The 21,062-nt window shown below is 31.1% G+C and overlaps 1 protein-coding gene across 1 annotated transcript in view; it reads right to left on the bottom strand.

Annotated features, from left to right (window-relative positions):
* LOC139485302 (putative leucine-rich repeat-containing protein DDB_G0290503) overlaps nucleotides 1-21,062 on the bottom strand; it is a 38,581-nt gene continuing 17,519 nt past the window's right edge. Inside the window, exons 5-15 of the mRNA XM_071269712.1 lie at nucleotides 19,926-19,988; nucleotides 16,196-16,258; nucleotides 14,419-14,490; nucleotides 12,843-12,929; nucleotides 9,957-10,031; nucleotides 9,333-9,449; nucleotides 7,991-8,189; nucleotides 4,420-4,515; nucleotides 3,495-3,602; nucleotides 1,088-2,980; nucleotides 1-524 (exon numbers count right to left, since the gene is read on the bottom strand). Coding sequence (XP_071125813.1) covers nucleotides 2,690-2,980; nucleotides 3,495-3,602; nucleotides 4,420-4,515; nucleotides 7,991-8,189; nucleotides 9,333-9,449; nucleotides 9,957-10,031; nucleotides 12,843-12,929; nucleotides 14,419-14,490; nucleotides 16,196-16,258; nucleotides 19,926-19,988 — 1,171 coding nt within the window. The 3' untranslated portion in view covers nucleotides 1-524; nucleotides 1,088-2,689. The remainder of the gene's footprint in view (nucleotides 525-1,087; nucleotides 2,981-3,494; nucleotides 3,603-4,419; nucleotides 4,516-7,990; nucleotides 8,190-9,332; nucleotides 9,450-9,956; nucleotides 10,032-12,842; nucleotides 12,930-14,418; nucleotides 14,491-16,195; nucleotides 16,259-19,925; nucleotides 19,989-21,062) is intronic.

The following is a 21,062-nucleotide window of genomic DNA, read 5'->3' as shown; positions in this document are numbered from 1 at the left end:
AAATATATATAAACCTTTAATCATTCACTATACATACAACAAATAAATCAATGACATTTCCATTATGCTACTCATTTAAACTCTGATCAGTTGCTGCATTTGCATGCCATTGTCAAAAAATTGTAATTAGTTTATAAAATATATAAGTACCATATGAATTATAGTGTATGATTAAAAAAAACAAGGGTGAAAATTAGCATATAAATTATTTTGGATATCCAATAGCTTGGGAGGTTGAAAATTAAACAGTGGTATTTTTGATAGTGATCATGAGTTATGAAATTGTTTTAATCCATCCACTAGTATCAAAGGTTTTTCAGATGAAGATGTCTTATGGATACATTAGGGTTTATGATTGACAAAAAAATCTGATTAAAGCAAAATGACGTACTTTTATCAAAAGTTTATTATGAGGGTACAATGTAACACACTCTAACAGTTTCAATGAAATGTATGTGATGAATAAGAAAGATGTAGTCTACACTGATGAAAATATGCACAGACAAAATTGTATAAAATAATCACTTATAGTCGCCGTCAGCTGAAATTCGTAGCGGTTATCGGTAAAAATAATCTAAACTATCAATCGCGTTCACTCGAGATATAGTTTTTCACATTCCATTCATAAATCGCATTTAGAAAAACCACTACTGACCTACCTTTTAAGTGATCGCACTGTAATAATCCTGACCTTCACTTTTCATAGACGATTTTGAATGGTGGAATCAGCCATTGTTTTTACCGGAAGTGTTTCCGTGGAGTTCAATTTCATAAAATTTGCATAAAGCGCGGGAAACCTTATCACATCAATGAAAGGAACATTTCAGGAAACTGCGTACAGTGACGAATGTCATATGTAAACAAATGATCCTCATAGAAACGAAGATGGCGGAATTACAATGGAAAATATTCTGGAAAATGTGAAGGTCAGGTTTATTACAGTGCGATCACTTAAAAGGTAGGTCAGTAGTGGTTTTTCTAAATGCGATTTTTGAATGGAATGTAAAAAACTATATCTCGAGTAAACGCGATTGATAGTTTAGATTATTTTTACCGATAACCGCTACGAATTTCAGCTGACGGCGACTATAGAGGATACAGTAATGATTTTTTTTCCATCGTTCTATTATGTTAATGAAACCATGACTTCATGTTTCTATATCTTGTAAACATCGTAGTTTATAACCACAACCAAAAAAAATAATGCAATAGGCACTCAAAAATGAATATATTATAAATATGATAACTGACTGACTTCATCCAACTTCTCGATTATTTAAAAGTAGTCTATGCAATTCTAGACTCCTACAGTATATAAGGGATATATGAGATAACTGATTACTATGAAAGATGAAAAATGTACATTAAATGAAAGATTGAAGTTTGTAATTGTATGCACCTATATTTTCACACGCATTCATTCAGTTGGAAATGAATTTGTAGCTTCAATTATAAAATATATGAGAAAATAAGTTTTACATTACTTGTATGTATATAATTTTTGTTGATTCAATCAATAAGGTATACATATATACAATGATAAGATTGATTAATCGTTGGTTGCTTAACGTCCAGTGGCAAATATTTCATGCATTTTCAGGACGATACAATGTTAAGAAGTAGATCTCAAACCTAATTATTGAACCATTTAAACCAGTCATTAAAACTAGAATCTCCTAAATTACGTACAATATACAGTACACAATATTCAACTATCACAACACTCTATCTTCAAAAATATATATCAAAAAGTTTAAAATTAAGAGTTCGTAAGGTTCTTTGAAATAAATGCATTATCATCCATTACTTATTTGTTAACTTTGGCAATTGTATTATATACAAATGTTCTTCAGTTGTAAATTGTGTAATATTACTTTAAGTTGGTGTTTCAATTATTAAAGGTATGAGAATCTTTATTTAATTTAATATACAAATCATTGTTTTAAATTGGATTATTATCTGATAAAAAATTATACAGCTAAAGATCAATTGTTTACCATATGTAGTTTTCAAATCTTCTAAAGCTTTATAAAATAGCTTTTCTTTTTCAAATACTGCACTAGATCTTAGATGTAACAGAGTCTTTTTACAGGTGTAAATCACACGAATCAACCCTTTTTCAACTACGACATTCCACCATAAAAACTTTTTTATATAATTACCAGTACAAATGGTTTGTATCAAACTGTTAATGTTGTGAATACATTTGATCATTTCTAATGTATTTCACTTCAGATATTGCACTCTACGGATAAAAAACACTTCCAAAAATGTCAAGTTGTTCACAAGAAATCATAATAAAACCATAATATTATCTTTACTTGATAAGCTAAAAATTTCTTTGCATGATAACAATTTCTTTAGAGGGTCTGTAGTTCTCTCAAGGCACTTTCAATTTTACATCCTCCACAAATAAAAACTGGCCCCCATTTACAAGCACAGTAGTGTTGAAAGTGGCGTTAAAACACCTATCAATCAATTGATATAATACAACCTGACATAGTTTCCTCAAATTATATATATATCCTACATATAACCCGTTTATAGGTAAAACTTCTTATTATGAATAACTTTATTAACACAACAATATATAGTTGACAACATGAATCTATTACAACACCTTAAAACTTTAAAAACTAGGTATAATTAAAGTATAAAGGAATGGTTCTTTGAAATGTATGCATTGCTATCATTTACTTTTCGGCTGAACAACGCCTTTATTTAGTACAGGGCCATCTTTGTGTAGGTACAAAACAGGCCACACTATAAAGTCAACTTGATCTCCAGCCTTTGTGTAGGAGCGCAAGATGTTAGTATCTATCTTTGTATCACTAGGGAAATCCCACTCAATGTAAACTGGTGGATCTTGAATCTGCATCATCCAGGCATACTTTATACAATCTGCTACAAACTTAGAACATGCTGAAATATGGTCATCTTTAACATCAATCCTTACTATCTTCAGATGGTCAAGAAGCTTCTACATAACAATTAGATAAACAATTATACAATACAACTGGGGGCTATATTTCAAGGTCAATACAAGATAATTTATAAATGATTGTCAGTTATAATTTAGCATACATATTTAGTCGGTCAAATATTTTGAAAAGCTTAAACCTGCATCTGAAACATGATGTACTCACAAAATCTTATAATGAGAGAAATAGTACTATCCTTATCATTTCTACAACAATATTTTCATTTTTTAAATATTTTCAAAGGAAATGATGGAAATGATGGAAATAATTTACCATTAATTATGCATGATCAAATGAAATATTCCTATCCGATTTCGACTTCGAAAAGTTAATATCAATATATACATGTATTATTATATGATATAAATATATGTGTGTTCTTTTAAAACACAACATAAAAAGAAAAGCTGTTTACTTGTTATTCTCTAAAATACATGTTGTACCTTTATCATACATGAATCATACATGTACTTTCAAAAGTCATGCTGTGACATTTTATGATCATGATATTACCTTTTGCAATATTTCCATATTGTTTACTGTCATCTTTCTCCTAATGTCTTTGATTGGTTTTAATATTTCCGGAGGAATATTTTGACTTGATGAAGAAGATTCGCCAGACTTTAAAAAAAAAATCATTTTACTTCAAAACTAATTTATAAGACGACAAAATCTAAACATGGAAAAAAAGAAATGCTAAAAATAAACTGTTCGAAACATCACTAACCATTTATCAAGTTTTACTTATATTGTTAAACACAAGACCAAATCCACATGTAAAGATATCCTGATCAAACAAAGCACTACTCAAACAAATTTAAGTCTTAAACGTCATTTTGATATATATATATATATATATATATACCACACCTAAAATTTAAAGCTTAAAACGCCAATTCTTGTTGTTAAGGTATTTTTCAGTTATTTTCCCTGTGAAATTCATTACCATTCAACCAGTTGGCTTGCAATTGATAAAGTATTGTTCCTTAAACTCAAATAATTTAGTTTGTTGTTGTTTAGTGCAGGAACGACGGCGTGCCAAATGTAGACAAAGAGCTGCTAACTTTTAAGGGGCTCCTAATATCACAGCCGGTATTTGGTGGTGCTCGTATTTGTAGTCTTTAATTTTCTTCGTTGTGTTTTGTGTACTGTTTGTCTTTCCGGCTTTAACATTGCATGCAATGGAATTGTCAGTTTGTTTTCGACCTTGAACACATCCAACCCCAGAGGAGAGCAGATCTGACTTTAACTAAACAATAATGAATACTAGGTAAGAAAAAACACGCAATACTAACCTCCAAACATACAAATTAACAAAAGAATTAAATAAAAAATGCAGAAGAATAAAAAAAGTAAGAGGTTCACTATATCAGTTCATAATTTGTTAACAAGTTCAACACACTCATATATATGCATGTATTATAAAGCCAATAATTACCTTATCTCCATCTTGTTCACAGTGAGTTAAAGTAACAGCCTGTTCTATATGTCGATCCAATTCTGCCACAAGTTTACCACACTCTTCATATGAATCCTGTCAAGATACTATTGCATCAAAACAGGATGTGTATCCATAAACAATGTATATGCATTTGTTTTAACTGTTTTTCGTGTATTCCTTGTATAGTAATAGCACATATAAAGTAAATCAGACATGCATTCAAATACATAATTTTATCACTATAACTTCAGTGGTTTTCTACTAGCTTTTAAAGTCGTATGAAAAAATAACATGCTGATAGTTTTACATACAAGCAAAGATAAATGCATTGTAAACAGGGATTATATGTTAAAAAAGTTATAATAAATGTCTTATACAAGAGGCTGTCACAACGACAGCAAACCGGATTTATTAACATTTATTTGTGTCCTGGCAATATCACAAGAACCATTACTGATGAATGGTGAAAGTGAAAATCGTCAATATCAAATTTGACATCCATTTTGTCATCAGTATCAACATATTAAAATTTGAAAAGCTTAGATTGAATGGTTTATGAGTAGATGCAACAACGTGAATGGAAACGCCATTTTACAATCTTTCAAGAACCATAACTCCTGAACGGTCAAAATCGTCATTATTGAACTTGACCTCTATTTTGTCATCAGTAACAACATATAAAAATTTTAAAAGCTTTGGTTGAATAGTTCATGAGAAAATGCACGGACACGACTGGAAACACCATTTTTCAATCTTTCAAGAACCATAACTAATGAACGGTAAAAGTAAAAATCGTCATTATTGAACTTGACCTCTATTTTGTCATCAGTAACAACATATTAAAATTTGGGAAGCTTTGGTAGAGCAGTTCATGCGTAAATGCACGGACACGACTGGAAACTCCATTTTTCAATCTTTCAAGAACCATAACTCCTGAACGGTAAAAATCGTCATTATTGAACTTGACCTCTATTTTGTCATCAGACACAACATATTAAAATTTGGGAAGCTTTGGTAAAACAGTTCATGCTTAAATGCACGGACACGACTGGAAACTCCATTTTTCAATCTTTCAAGAACCATAACTCCTGGACAGTAAAAGTCAAAATCGCCATTATTGAACTTGACCTTCATTTGTTGTCAGTAACAACATATTAAAATTTTAAAAGCTTTGGTTGAACGGTTCATGATTTTATGCACGGACAACATTTGATTGCCGCCCGCCCGACCGCCGTACATCCCCAATTCAATAACCTACATTTTTGTCACAAAAATCCGGTTAAAAATTATAATACTACATTGTTTGAAATTGTGAATGTAATAATCTAAACTTAAAACATAATGTAATTCGTATAAAGTACTGTTACATAATATAAAATCAAAAATGCAAGACTTGAAAAACAAAACATGTTGAACAACGTGAAATTTATGTCTAAACCAGATGCTCCGCAGGGCGCAGCTTTATACGACCGCAGAGGTTGAACCCTGAACGGTTGGGGCAAGTATAGACACAACATTCAAGCTGGATTCAGCTCTAAAATTGGATTGTGATTAAATAGTTGACACAGCATAGGTTTCGGACACAGAATGAATGTGGTCTAATGAGCTTAAAATATTTTTTTTTGCCTTTGAGCAATTTACTATGCTGTTGAATATTAATCCTCTCAAAAAAAACTGTTTGAAGAAATTTTCTTTTTATTTATGAAATCTGAAATGAGAAAAATTTACCCCCCCTTTTTTTTCACATCCCCCTTTCCTTTTTTCCAAAACTGATCTCAATTCAAATTTCTAATGGAGTTTGCAACAATAATTACCCATTTAAATACATCATAAAATATTTAAATGTAACAAAAGGTGCTCGTTATCACTGAATGGTAAAGATTGTTTTAATTTATCAGTTGGTAGTAAAAGTGAATATATATACATTGTATATTGTCTAAAACAATGACTGAAGAAGTTGAATCAACTGCTATTCTGGACAAAGAAAAATAACTCCAATCAATTGAAAATTTCTATATTTCTTGCTATTGTGCAATACTGTGCAATTGAAAATATTTGCTATTGCACAATACTGTGCAATTGAAGATTTCTTGCTATTGTGCAATACTGTGCAATTGAAAATTTCTTGCTATTGCACAATACTGTGCAATTGAAGATTTCTTGCTATTGCTGAATACTGTGCAATTGAAAATTTCTTGCTATTGCATAATACTTAATGTAATAATTTTGGATCCTGATTTGAACCAACTTGAAAACTGGGCCCATAATAAAAAATCTAAGTACATGTTTAGATTCAGCATATCAAAAAAGCCCAAGAATTCAATTTTTGTTAAAATCAAACCTAGTATAATTTTGGACCCTTTGGACCTTAATGTAGACCAATTTGAAAACGGGACCAAAAATTAAGAATCTACATACACAGTTAGATTCGGCATATCAAAGAACCCCAATTGTTCAATTTTTGATGAAATCAAACAAAGTTCAATTTTGGACCCTTTGGGCCCCTTATTCCTAAACTGTTGGGACCAAAACTCCCAAAATCAAACTCAACCTTCCTTAAGTGGTCATAAATCTTGTGTTTAATTTCATAGATTTCTATTTACTTATACTAAAGTTATTGTGCGAAAACCAAGAATAATGCTTACTTGGGCCCCTTTTTGGCCCCTAATTCCTAAACTGTTCAGACCTCAACTCCCAAAATCAATCCCAACCTTCCTTTTGTGGTCATAAACCTTGTGTCTAAGTTTCATTGATTTCTATTTACTCATACTAAAGTTATTGTGCGAAAACCAAGAATAATGCTTATTTGGGCCCTTTTTTGGTCCCTAATTCCTAAACTGTTGGAACTAAAACTCCCAAAAACAATCCCAACCTTCCTTTTGTGGTCATAACCTTGTGTCAAAATTTCATAGATTTTTATTTACTTAAACTAAAGTTATAGTGCGAAAACCAAGAACATGCTTAGTCTGGCCCTTTTTGGCCCCTAATTCCTAAAATGTTGGGACCAAAAACTCCCAAAATCAATCCCAACCTTCCTTTTGTGGTCATAAACCTTTTGTTAAAATTTCATAGATTTCTAATCACTTTTACTAAAGTTAGAGTGCGAAAACTAAAAGTATTCGGACGACGACGACGACGACGACGACGCCAACATCATTCCAATATACGACAAAAAAAAAAATAATTTTTGTGGTCGTATAAAAAGTAATAAATTGTATAGATAAATAATTATAATACCAGATAACCATATTTTTTAATGTTACTTTAACAACCAGATTAACTTATTAGTATGACTTTGTGCAGTACAATTTACATCTCCTTTGTCGTTAATTAATCAGTTAAGACAAGCTCTTGGAAGCCTTTGAATTTTTTTTATTTATTTTAATAGTTTTGAAAGATGCATCAATACTACTGAATTATTCAACCAAGGCCTTTAAGTGTCAATGTCATCTTAAAAATTTCTGAGGAAGTAGATATAAGTTATTTCTAAGTCGTGAATTTCTTAGGGACTTTAAATGTTTTAATTAATAATTGAAACAAGATTGTTCTTTAGTCCTTTAAATCTTACTGTTAGGAAATGCAACAACATTATCACACATTCCTCTTCGTTTAAACCAAGGTCTTCTAAGGCCTCCATGCTATCTGTCCAATCGTTGTCATACATTTCTGTGAATTTTTCAGCTATTTTCATTGGTCTGTTAGGATCAGATAGATCTGTAATTCCAGGGTTGTTATTTCGAAGCCTGTCACCAGCAATAGCACTTAATCTAAAAGTCAAAATTATTCAATAAACTTATTAACAAGAGTTGTACAAATAAATTAGCATGCAGATATCTTATAACTTCAGGTATTTCATATCCAATCTTTAATGGTAAAATTCTCTACAAAGCACAGACATGTTGGCATTCACCTGATAAGCTTACCAAATCTTTAAGCAGACTTATTAAGAAGGGATAGTTACGATAATATTGTCAGGTCTTTAAAGATGGGATATGTTGGTATTAATTTTGATTCACGCATAGGTCTTAGCATCGCAAATAAACACATTTATTCTATAACAAGTTTTTGGCATGATAAGGGTTATGTTCTTTCATATATTTTTGATGGTATGATACTTAACCCTTAACGGAAATGATTGTGCTTGATTTTCATATAATGAAGACATAATCTCTCAGTCAGTTTTCTACCGCCGGAATAGATTACCTTAGCTGTATTTGGCAAAACTTTTAGAAACTTTTTGGTCCTCAATTCTTTTCAAGTTCGTAATTTATTTGGCCTTTTAGACATTTTTTTATTCGAGCGTCACTGATGAGTCTTTTGTAGACGAAACTCGCGTCTGCAGCTGGTATTTCAATAACTGCTAGTAGTCCTTTGTTATTTTGTGTATCATTGACATTTTGCTTAGTTTCTTTTTTGACATCGGACTCCAGCTTCTTTTTAAGTGATTTTACTATGCGTATTGCTGTGTCATGTTTTGCGTCTGTCCAAGTCAGGGGCCTCTGTTCTTTGTATGTCTTGTATGGGTCTTTGACTTATACTATTTCATTTATATGTTTTGGAGTTTAGTCTGACATCTATTTTCACTGAACTAGTACACATTTTTGTTAATTGACAAGCTGGAGTCCGCCTCTGAGTGGGGATTTTCTCGCTATGTTAACGATCCATTGGTTGACTTCGGTTGTTGTTTGTTTACTTTTTGGTTAGGTTGTTGTCTCTTTGATACATTCTCCATTTCCATTCTCTATTTTATTGTTTGTGTGCGTCTTGTATTGCTTGATAATCATTCACTAAAATAAAAACTCCTTTATCGGCTTTAGTCAAAGAAATATGATTATCTCAGTAAAGTTTTTAAAAGATAAAAAAACTAAACAGGCAAGCATATTCTTAAAAGCTGAGCGTAGTTGTCAGACCTTGTCAGAGCCTCGTCCTTTTGCTTTCTTTCGTCTTCTTTTAAAGCTTTTTCCTCATCTCGTTGTTTCAGCAATTGCTGAATTGTATTCTCTTTTCTCTGGAGGTCCACTTGCATTCTAATAATACGGAATTCAAATATTATATCTTTTACCAATAAGTTACATTGAATATTTTGTAAGAATCCAATTTCAAAATCTTTGATTTCTTTGTTAGCATAGAACATCTTAAAATATGCACCACTCGGAAAAGAGAACATATGTGTTATGATTAGAAGGTTGATTAAGAAATCGTTGACATGCATTAATTCGAAAACAATATAATTGGTGATGTCATATCTTTGATGGACACTATTAAAAATATTTTAAAATTTATTACACAATGTCTGATTATGAATTTGACATAAGGTACAGGAATCTGTCTACTGTTGTTGACAATATGTGGACGCCTAGATGGCTTTCGATTATAATTGTCCTACAGTAAATATCTGATTGACAGATACCCAAAATTTTCTTAATTTTTACACATAATATAAATTTATGATGATGTGAGATACGATTTAATATATAATATTTTTTTTTTTAAATAATTTAAAGATATCAAAGTGAATTTAAATATAAAAACACCTTTTCATTTCTTCCTCCTTTTGTTCAGCGTATTGTTGGACCTGCTGATTTACATGCTGAAGATTACTATTTAATCTGTGCAAAATAAAATTTGATAAAAAAAAGAAGTGTTTAAATTATTATCACAGATTGCAAATAAATGCAAAAAGCTGTATAAATTGATAGCAATCAAGCTAAAACATATCAAATTGAACGAAATAAATTTAAAACACAACCAAACAACAAAGACAAATTGTATATTTACTGAAAATGTAATGATTCCCTTGTTTTGTTGTCACATCAATGTATAAAATAACTGAATCAAGCAGGTATATAATAAATATATATTACATGTGTGAAATAAAGTGCACGAGAAGAAGGATTCAATTTTGAATGTTAGTCGTTTAAAGTCGAACTTCGATGTGTGGAACGATGTTGTGTTAAATCTCGGACGAGTTTTGTCAACGTAAATTAACCTTTAATCAACCGAACCATGTTGATTTGAATTTTCTAATTTGAATAGAGAAAACTTTATAGTCCCGTCGATTTAAAATAAATGTAAAAATTGATACTGATGTCTCGAAACTAAGAAACTTTTAAAGACGCAGACTAAGTAGTAGCAATTAAATACTTAGTATTTAAGCACTAGCTGTTTGATAAAATTCATTAATTTCATTAATACACAATCTTCAACTGCTATATAGGGGAAGAAAAGTGACTTAATAATTTTGGAATGTTGTGATGCCTTATCACCGGCGATCTCTCTTCAATGAAAATATACAGGAGTTATACGATTGGTGACAATATTTGGGTTCCCTCAAGAACATTTGTGCTTATCTCTGGATTTCTGTTAGCCACGATATTGGTTTTTTATGCCTATTATGTTGTTGTCCGTTCGGGTATCTTCTCTATTTAAAAATCCTGCGTTATGAAATGAATAACTTTTAAAAACTCAAATTACTATAGCTTTTCTATAGGTATGCACATAAAAAATTACCATACAGTTTATCATAATTATTTAACTATCCTGTCATTCATTTGTAATGAGTAAATAATGGCAACAGTTGTATATCGCTGTTCAAAATTCATAAATCTATAGAGAGAAAGAAAATCCGGGTCACAAACTATAACTGAGGGAAACGTATCAAATATAAGTGAACTGCGACACAACACCGAAATGTAACACACACAGAAACAAACTATAATGTAACAATGGACATTTTCCTGACTTGATACAGGGCATTTTATGAAATAAATGGTGGGTTGAAACTGGTTTTGTGCCATGCCAAACCTCCCCCTTTAATAGCAGTTTTAATTATAACATTATAATGACAACATTACACGACAGGGTTACAATAAATAAACAGATAAATTGGAGAAAATATAGGCCAGAGAAACAAACGAATATTAGCCGTCAAAAGGTAACAGGTTACAAAAATATTTTTATACGCCAGACGCGCGATACGTCCACACAAAACTATGCTTAGATGTAAAAAGTTTGAAAGCCATAACATCTACAAAATTGAAGATCACTGAGTACCAAAAGTTCAAATAAGTTCAAAACAATAGGTATGTCCCTCACATAATAGTTCATTTGTTGAAAGATTTGGGTTTATATTTTACGAAAGAATTGATTTTTGCTTGTGCCAAAATGTAGTTTATATCATTCTATTTGCAGAAAATAAAGAGTATGCGTTACATAGCATATTTGCGGTCTTTAAAAATTTTCGATTGTGTAAGCTTGATATAGTAAAGACGAAATTTTTCGGAATAAAAGGAAACCCTTATGGTTAAATTTACAACAGAATATAAGAAAATATGTCTTACGATGCCCTTAGAAACAAATAAAAGGCTCTCAAGAGCCTGAATCGCTCACCTGTTTTACAGAGGAGAACATTTTTAAATGGCAATAACTACTGAAGAGGGCAATTGACAATTGTGGTCATTTAACTTTAATGTAGATCTTCCTTTGATGATCATTATTGCTGTTTACAGTTTATATCTATTTATAATAATATTCAAGATAATAACAAAAAACTGCAAAATGTCCTTAAAACTACCAATTTAGAGACAGCAACCCAACAATGGGTTGTTCGATTCGTCTGAAAATTTCAAGACTGACAGATGTTGACTAATTGAACAAATTTACCCTCTGTCAGATCTGATCTAAAAGCTTTAGTTTTTGAGATATAAGCCGAAAACTGCATTTGACCTATGTTCTATTTTAAGCCATGGCGGCCATGTTTGTCGACAGGTCAAAATTTCGTATAAAATTTATAAACAAGATACCCTAAGGAACATTTAGTTAAAGTTTGAAGGTATTTGGTCCAGTTGTTCAGAGGAGACGATTTTTTAAATAGTTAACGACGACGAAAACAGACGACGACAGACGACAAGTCCCGGTGAGCTAAAAACTCCAGTTCTCAAAACACTTTACAAATCTTAGTAAAAATCCACTTGCACCACTTGCAGATTCTGCATTAAAGGTTAGTTTTCATCTTAAATCAAGAGAATTAAATCTGAAATAGTGAAAGCTTTATCTGAGGACTGATCTCTCTAATGCAAAACTCTGATTCCTTGTCTAATATGTTTTGGCTTCCAGCATCATTGAAGAGACAGTAGTTGTAGAAATGCAAATCTTGTGCAGCAAGAACTATAATAGGTACCAGGCTTATGATTTTCTATGCCAGACGCGCAAAATTGTACCGTTTAAGTAATTGATTAGTTTTATAATCATTGATTACATACAGCAGTTAGATAAGTAAGTAGTAAGGGAGCTTCCCTATTTGAAGTAATTTTATATTGTGATTGCCTTTTCTTCTATATTACAATCACAAAGTATACATATGAGTCATATAACCTTGACCATGCAAACCTACATGTAACGGTTACAATTACAAAACATACCTATGAATTTCTTTTTCTTTATTTTGAACTGTTTCTTTATAATGGTCCATAATCATTTGTTTTTCCTTTTCATTTGTGTCCTTTAGACTTCAATGAATATTGAATATTATAAGCATAAGATAAATCGGGATTTATTTGTTGAAATCAAAAATGTATTCAGTATGAATACAAAATTAAAAAGTTGTAGTATGATTGCCAATGTTACAACTCTCCATCAGATACATCAAAGTTAACGACTATAAGTCATAGCATGGCCTTCAACTAATAGGCCCCGAAAGAACAAATGTTAAACAATTCAAACGAGAAATATTAATGCCTGATTTCTGTAAAAATGTTTAAATAAAAAATAACCATACAAAACAGAACAGCAACGATGAACTAAGTTGAAAACTTGTGTCTTATCCATTTGTTTTGAACAATAAAATATGTTTAAACTAGCAACGAAAGACAACAACTGAAGAACAAAATTCCGATTTGTGACAGACCCATAGAACTATAAGAAGAATGTGTCCATAGTACAATATTGCCCAACTCGCACTATCATTTTCTATGTCCAATAGACCGTGAAATTGGAACTCTTTTTTAACATTAAAACTAGAAAGAACCTATCATTGGGAACAGTTTAAGTTGTTCGGACTTCAACAGACGGACGAACGAATGGACGTATAGATCAGAAAACATTATGCCCCTCTGCTATCGTAGGTGGGGCATAAAAATCAATTGACAAGAGCTCAACTCATTCTATCAATATTTAGAAGGGAAAAAATCAAAAACACAAAAACACAAAAAAATCAAAAAGTATAGATCTGAAAGAACTCGCATCTTAGCTGTAAGTTATTTCAATAGACATAAGAAGATGTGGTATGAGTGCCAATGCCACAACTCTTCAACCAAGTCACAATTTGTAAAAGTAAACCATTAAAGGTCAAAATACAACACGAATCTTAGTCTCACACCAAACACCGAACAGCAAGCTATAAAGGGCCCCAACAATGACTAGTGTAAAACAATTCAAACGGGAAAACCAACTTTCTAATCTATATATAAAACGAGAAACGAGAAACACTTATATACAATATGAACAAACGACAAACACATCAGGTTCCTGACTTAGGACAGGTGCAAACCAATGCAGCGATTTTAAACGTTTTAAAGGTTCCAACCTTCAAATCAAGTAATTACTCAAATCATGCATGTATTTAAGACTTAAATATAAATCAATGTACATTCAACTTTCAATGGCTTTAGTGTAAAACATCATAAACATTCTTGTGTAATGGAAAAATATATGAATCGATATACTGTAGAACCTTGAATGCACATATGTGTATAACACTAACACTAATATTTAGTTTGGTTTTACATTAGTTCATTGATAACATCAATTTAATACCATATCTCCTCACTATCCTTAATTTCAATGTTTACTATGGTTTTATTTATAATATGAATAAAGCATTCTCTACAAATGTGCCTTCCATAAGATGTTAGATGTTAAATATTAGTGAAATTATGAATTTTTTAAATATTCTTGGATAAAAAAGATAAAAAAAAATTAAACTGAAAAAGAACATACTTTGATATTTCATTTTCCTTCTTCTGTAGTTTCTCCTGATATGCATTACTCTTCTCTTGTCCCTGCTTCATGCTTAAAAATATCAAATGATGTAAAATGGGTTTTGAAGGTATCGAAGAAGCAAAATTGTCATATAATGACAATAACTTATTAACAAATCAACAAACGATTTCCGAAATATTGCCTTATTACCAACTATAGTCTTGTAGATCATTTAAATTTCCAACGCTTCACTCTGTTAAGAGCAATACGTCCAAATAGGAGTCAACTGACAATTTCGACAATTTGACTAATTCTTGCTGATCCATTTTTGTTGGCAAAACTTTACATCTACTAGTATATTATTGTTTAACCATGTCAGTCATCTTGATGCTTTTAAATGTCGGCTATGTTAATGTTTTTTGGCAGTTGGACTTTGCACTTGAAACCAAAATGATTATTAGATGAATATTGGTTCCATTTGGCTTAGGAATTTTAAAAAAGATGAGTTTTGTAAAAGTTAACGGACGACGAACGACGATCATGACAGACTCCAAGTAATGTGAACAGTTTATTTGATCATTCAGGTCAGGTGAGCTAAATATTAAATCATGCATTCAAACAATAATTGAAAAATGTGTAGGTATAACATGCAAAATAATTTCATTTATATTGTGAATTTTAACCATTTTGGCATTTTTAAATGAACGAATTTTTCATAACAAATTGTTCAAGATAAACTTCTTGCATCTGTAACATTTAATCTACAAATTATTTTGAGCAAACTTATTTGTATATAGTTATTCATTTACTTCATTGTACTTAGTCGATTTAAAATATATTTTAGATACAAAGTGCATTATTTTTAAGTAGTTATTCAATTTTTTGTTTTAGACAAAACTTGTCAATAAGCCCCAGAAAAACAATATTATGCTATTTCTACTACATTTAAAATAATAAAATATCATTTATCTAACAAAAGCAGGCTTCATATGTTCATAAAATGTAATCCATCAAGTATTAGTTAATCTTAATTGAGTCTACAAATACATTAAATGCTTTCAACTCTGTAATAATAAAGAAAACATAAATAATTCCTTTAGTTTTCTCGTTTGAATTGTTTCACATTGTCATTTCAGGGCCTTTAATAGATGACTATTCGGTATGGGCTTTGCTCATTGTTGAAGGCCGTATGGTGACCTATAGTTGCTAATTTCTGTCATTTTGGTCTCTTGTGGAGCAATCATACCACATCTTCTATTTTTATATCAAACAATTCCAAACTTGTAAATTGTATCTCAGCATTGTCTTTACAAGAAAACAATAATTATAAGCATGTTGTAAACAAAGCAGCCTTGTCTTCTATGAACAAGGATTTCCAAACTAAATTTTTTACAAGTTGAAGTTCTTAATACAGATGTGTCACATTAAGATTTAAACAATCAACTGACCAGACTACAGAATCCTATTCATCTATGATACAATAAACATATTAGGCGAAAAAAACTTTAAGATTTTGAAATAACAGGGTTAACAATATAACTCTTCCATGCATGTAATAACACCTGTGCATATTTCATCACTAAATAAAAAAACAATGATAATCACTGTGTGTGTGTTGTTGAGGAGGTACAACATGGAGCTGACACAGTGGTCAATCGTATTCAAACGTGTGTCTCATATTTTGTTGTAGTGATGCGTCTTAAATGCACATGTATATAAGCTATAATGACACTTCTCTGTTAAACCATGGCCATAGATGTAATACCCATCACATCTATGGTTAAAATCATCCTACCTTGCAATGGCATTTTCTTTTGTCTTTATTTCATCTTGGAGAGTAGTTATAGTTAACTCTAGCCTGAAAATATTACATGTTCAGTTTCGGTTAACACAAACAATTGTTTTGCACCACCAATAATCTATCTTCATATTTTTACAGTAAGTAGGCGGAAATTCATGCAATGAGATGGTAAGATGTCCATGAGGTTAATGTGAATGAAGTCTAAAAAGTTTAACTAAGTGTTTCCAATATAAAAATTTTGAAATATGCAAAAATATGAATTGAAAAGTTTTAATTAACAAATAAACATTTAAACATTTACAATTTTCTATGCTCAGTTGGCGTTCATGGTCAAAACTCTAATTTGGCTTTTAAACTAGACTGATCTTTTCATATGGAAAATGTGTACTAAGTTTCAAGTTGGTTGGACGAACGAATGAACAGACGCACAGACCAGAAAACATAATGCCCATAAACGGTGCATAAAACATTATGTTATTGTATCATTGATTAATGATATTTATACCAATAATAAGACTAAACATCTGGAAAATCTTCACACATAAAACCAGATGCTCTGCAGGGCGCAGCTTTATACGACCGCAGAGGTCGAACCCTGAACAGTTGGGGCAAGTATGGACACAACATTTAAGCTTGATACAGCTCTGAATTTGGATTGTGATTAAATAGTTAAAAAACACAACATAGGCTTTCTGACACAGAATGGATGTGGTCTAAGAACTTAAACTTAAAAACTTAAAAATTTTAAATTGGACATTTACCTATTATGGTCCAATATCCAAAATCTAAATACATGGTAAGATTCAGCATGTCATAGAACCCGAAAAATTCAATTTTCAGATGAAACCAAATAATGTTCAATTTTAGACCCTATAGACCTCAATGTGAATCAATTTGATTATCGGGCCCAAATATTAAAAATCTAAATACATGGTTAGATTCAGCATATTGAAGAACCCCATGTATTCATTTTTTGTTGAAATCAAACAAAGTTTAATTTTGGAACCCGATTTGGACCAACTTGAAAACTGGGCCCATAATCAAAAATCTAAGTACATGTTTAGATTCAGCATATCAAAGAACCCCAAGAATTCAATTTTTGTTAAAATCAAACTAAGTTTAATTTTGGACCCTTTGGACCTTAATGTACACTAATTTGAAACAGGACCAAAAATTAAGAATCTAAATACACGGTAAGATTTGGCATATCAAAGAACCCCAATTATTCATTTTTTGATGAAATCTAGTTTAATTTTGGACCCTTTTTGCCCCTTATTCCTAAACTGTTGGGACCAAAACTCCCAAAATCAATCTAAACCTTCCTTTTGTGGTCATAAACCTTGTGTTAAAATTTCATAGATTTCTATTTACTTATACTAAAGTTGTTGTGCAAAAACCTAGAAAAATGCTTATTTGGGACCTTTTTTTTGGGCCCCTTATTCCTAAACTGTTGGGACCAAAATTCCCAAAATCAATCACAACCTTTCTTTTGTGATCATAAACCTTATGTTAAGATTTCATAGATTTCTGTTTACTTATACTAAAGTTATTGTGCGAAAACCAAGAAAAATGCTTATTTGGGCCCTTTTTGGCCCCAAATTCCTTAACTGCTGGGACCAAAACTCCCAAAATCAATCCCAACCTTCCTTTTATGGTTATAAACCTTGTGTTTAAACTTCATAGATTTTTATTTACTTATACTAAAGTTATAGTGCGAAAACCAAATGAATTCGGACGACGACGACGACGACGACGCCAACGTCATACCAATATTCGACCAAAAATTTTCAATTTTTGCGGTCGTATAGTAATTGAGGATAAGGCTCATTTGAACCTATCACGTGAACGTATTGCATTTGGGCTACATATTAATTGCTAATATCAAATAAACTTTTACTGTTTATAAGTCCATGCTGATATTCGAATATCACATTTAAAAAATAATTTAGAAATTAATAATTTAAAAGAGGTATATAATTCGCCTATTTCAAATATAAGTAACAAACTTCAAGTACTCAGAGCGGTTTGTGTTCGTGCCAGCCGACAAACCAGTCAATAACGTGTTGATAGTATGAAGTAAGGAATATGTTTAAATGAACTTTTCTCCTAAAAAGAAACAAGTCGGCAACAACAATGGTATAGTTGGTTGCCTTAAGAATGCCGATTTTTTGTTTAAAAAAAAACACGTCCTCCAAACGTATAAATATATATAACTGATACAAGAAAAGTTAGCAATATAAGAACAAAAGTCGGCGCCGTTGTCATAATCCTGATTTCAAAAATCTATCAGTGCCAATGCCTTGAAAAAGATAAACAAAAACATGTCTAATGAGACTCACCAATTCAAATTCGAATTTGATATGTGAGATGGCATATGAACAACTTAGGGAATGGCATGTATAAAAAAAATATGTTGAATTTGCGTAAAAGTGACAACCATCAAAATGTGTCTAAATCAGACAATAAAGTGATATATTTCAAAAAGTAAAATGAAGATATACTTCACAATTTTTTAGAAATTACCAAGAACCCACAATTTAGACCTATCAAAAACTAACTCTTTGTTGAAAAAAGTAAATATAACAAAAATACTGAACTCCGAGAGAAATTTAAAACAAATGTCACTAATCAAATGGTAAAATCAAATGCTCAAACACATAAGACGTGTGGATAACAACTGTCATATTCCTGGCTTGGTACAGGCATTTTCCTAAGTAGAAACTTTTACTTTTTGTGATTTTACTTTTTTTTTATTGAACCTGGTTTTATAGCTAGCTAAACATCTCACTTCTATGACTGTAGCACACAATCCATTATTAGTATATTGACACCGATGTGTGAACAAAACAAACAGACATAATAGATACAAATGTCAAAAAATAAGAGTACAGCAGTCAACATTGTATTATAATCGTTATCGCTATAAAATAAAACAAATAAATAACAAAGACGCACAAAAAGGCAAATACCCGGTCACTTCCACTTGTATTTTTGTGCATCTGATGAATTAAGCCTTTTCAATTTATTTTTATAGTTCGTTCTTATGTTGTACTGTTACACCACTGTCTCAGGTTAGTGGAGGGTTGGGATTCCGCTAAAATGTGCCTGTCTCAAGTCAGAAGCCTGTAATTCAGTGGTTATCGTTTGTTTATTTGTTACAAAAATTGTTTTTTGTTCAATTTTTTTACATAAATAAGGCCGTTAGTTTTCTCGTTTGATTGTTTTACATTGTCATTTCGGGGACTTTTATAACTGACTATGCGGTATGGGCTTTGCTCATTGTTGAAGGCCGTACGGTGACCTATAGTTTTAATTTGTTTCATTTTGGTCTTGTGTTGAGAGTTGTCTTATTGGCAATCATACCACATCTTCTTTTTTGTATCAAACAATTCCAAACTTGTAAATTATATCTCAGCATTGTCTTTACAAGAAAACAATAATTATAAGAATGTTGTAAACAAAGCTGCCTTGTCTTCTATGAACAAGGATTTCCAAACTAAATTTTATACAAGTTCTTAATACAGATGTGTAAATATAAAAATTTGAGTATGCAGAAATATGAATTGAAAACTTTTAATTAACAAATAAACATTTAAACATTTACAAAATGATATTTAGTTTAGTTCATTTTTTTAATACCAATTGATAATATGTTTACCGATGTATAATTATCACACAATATATGTTATCAATAAACCAGATTTGCTAGAAGTTGTTTGCTTACCTTTTGATTTGATCTTCTTTGTCTTGTAACTGTTCTGAGAAACTACTTTTTGTTTCTTGGAAACTATTAACAGTAATGTAGTCTGTATTTATTATATGTTTATCACATTTTTCATTAATTTCTTTTCTTCAATCCCGAGTACTTTATTTTTTTATCTAAAAACATTGAGATAAATCTTCGAACAAGAATATGTCCAAAGTACACGGATGCCCCTCTCCCCCATCATTTTCAATGTTCAGTGGACCGTGAGGGTCAAAACTCTAATTAGGTTTTTAAACCAGACTGATCACATCATATGGAACATGTGTACTAAGTTTCAAGTTGATTGGACATGAACTTTATCAAAAATTAACTTGACCAAAAATTTCAACCTGAAGCGGGACAAACGGAAGGACGAACGAACGAACGGACGCACATACCAGAAAACATAATGCCCATAAACGGGGCAAAAAAAATATATCACTGTATCATTGATTAATGATATTTATACCAATAATAAGACTAAACATCTGGAAAATCTTCACACATAAAATAATTTGAGGCTAATGTTCATTTGCACCTATCACGTGAACGTATTGCATTTGGGCTACATATTAATTGCTAATATCAAATAAACTTTCACTTTTTATAAGTTCATGCTGATAATCGAATATCAAATTTAAAAAAATAATTTAGAAATTAATAAGAGGTATATAATTTGCCTATTTCAAATATAAGAAACAAACTTCAGGCAATCAAACCGGTTTGTGTTCGTACCAGCCGACAAAGCAGTCAAAGGTGTTGATAGTATGACGTAATTACTTTAAGGAAGATGTTTAAATGAGCTTTTCTCCTAAAACGAAACAAGTCGGCAAGAACAATGGTATAGTTGGTTGCCTTAAGAATGCCGATTGTTTGTTAAAAAAAAAAACCTGTCCTCCAAACGTATAAATATATATAACTGATACAAGAAAAGTTAGCAATATAAGAACAAACGTCGGCGCCTTTGTCACAATCCTGATTTTAAACACCTATCAATGCCTTGAACAAGATAAACAAAAAGATGTATAATGAGTATCACTAATTCAAGTTCGAATTGGATATTCGAGATGGCATATGAACAACTTAGGGAACGGTATGTATAAAAAAATAGTTGAA

The sequence above is a fragment of the Mytilus edulis genome, chromosome 8 (genome assembly GCF_963676685.1).
Source record: "Mytilus edulis chromosome 8, xbMytEdul2.2, whole genome shotgun sequence".
Lineage (NCBI taxonomy): Eukaryota > Metazoa > Mollusca > Bivalvia > Mytilida > Mytilidae > Mytilus > Mytilus edulis.
Note: the sequence above shows the minus strand (reverse complement) of the source record. Positions and strands in the feature narration are given on the sequence as shown.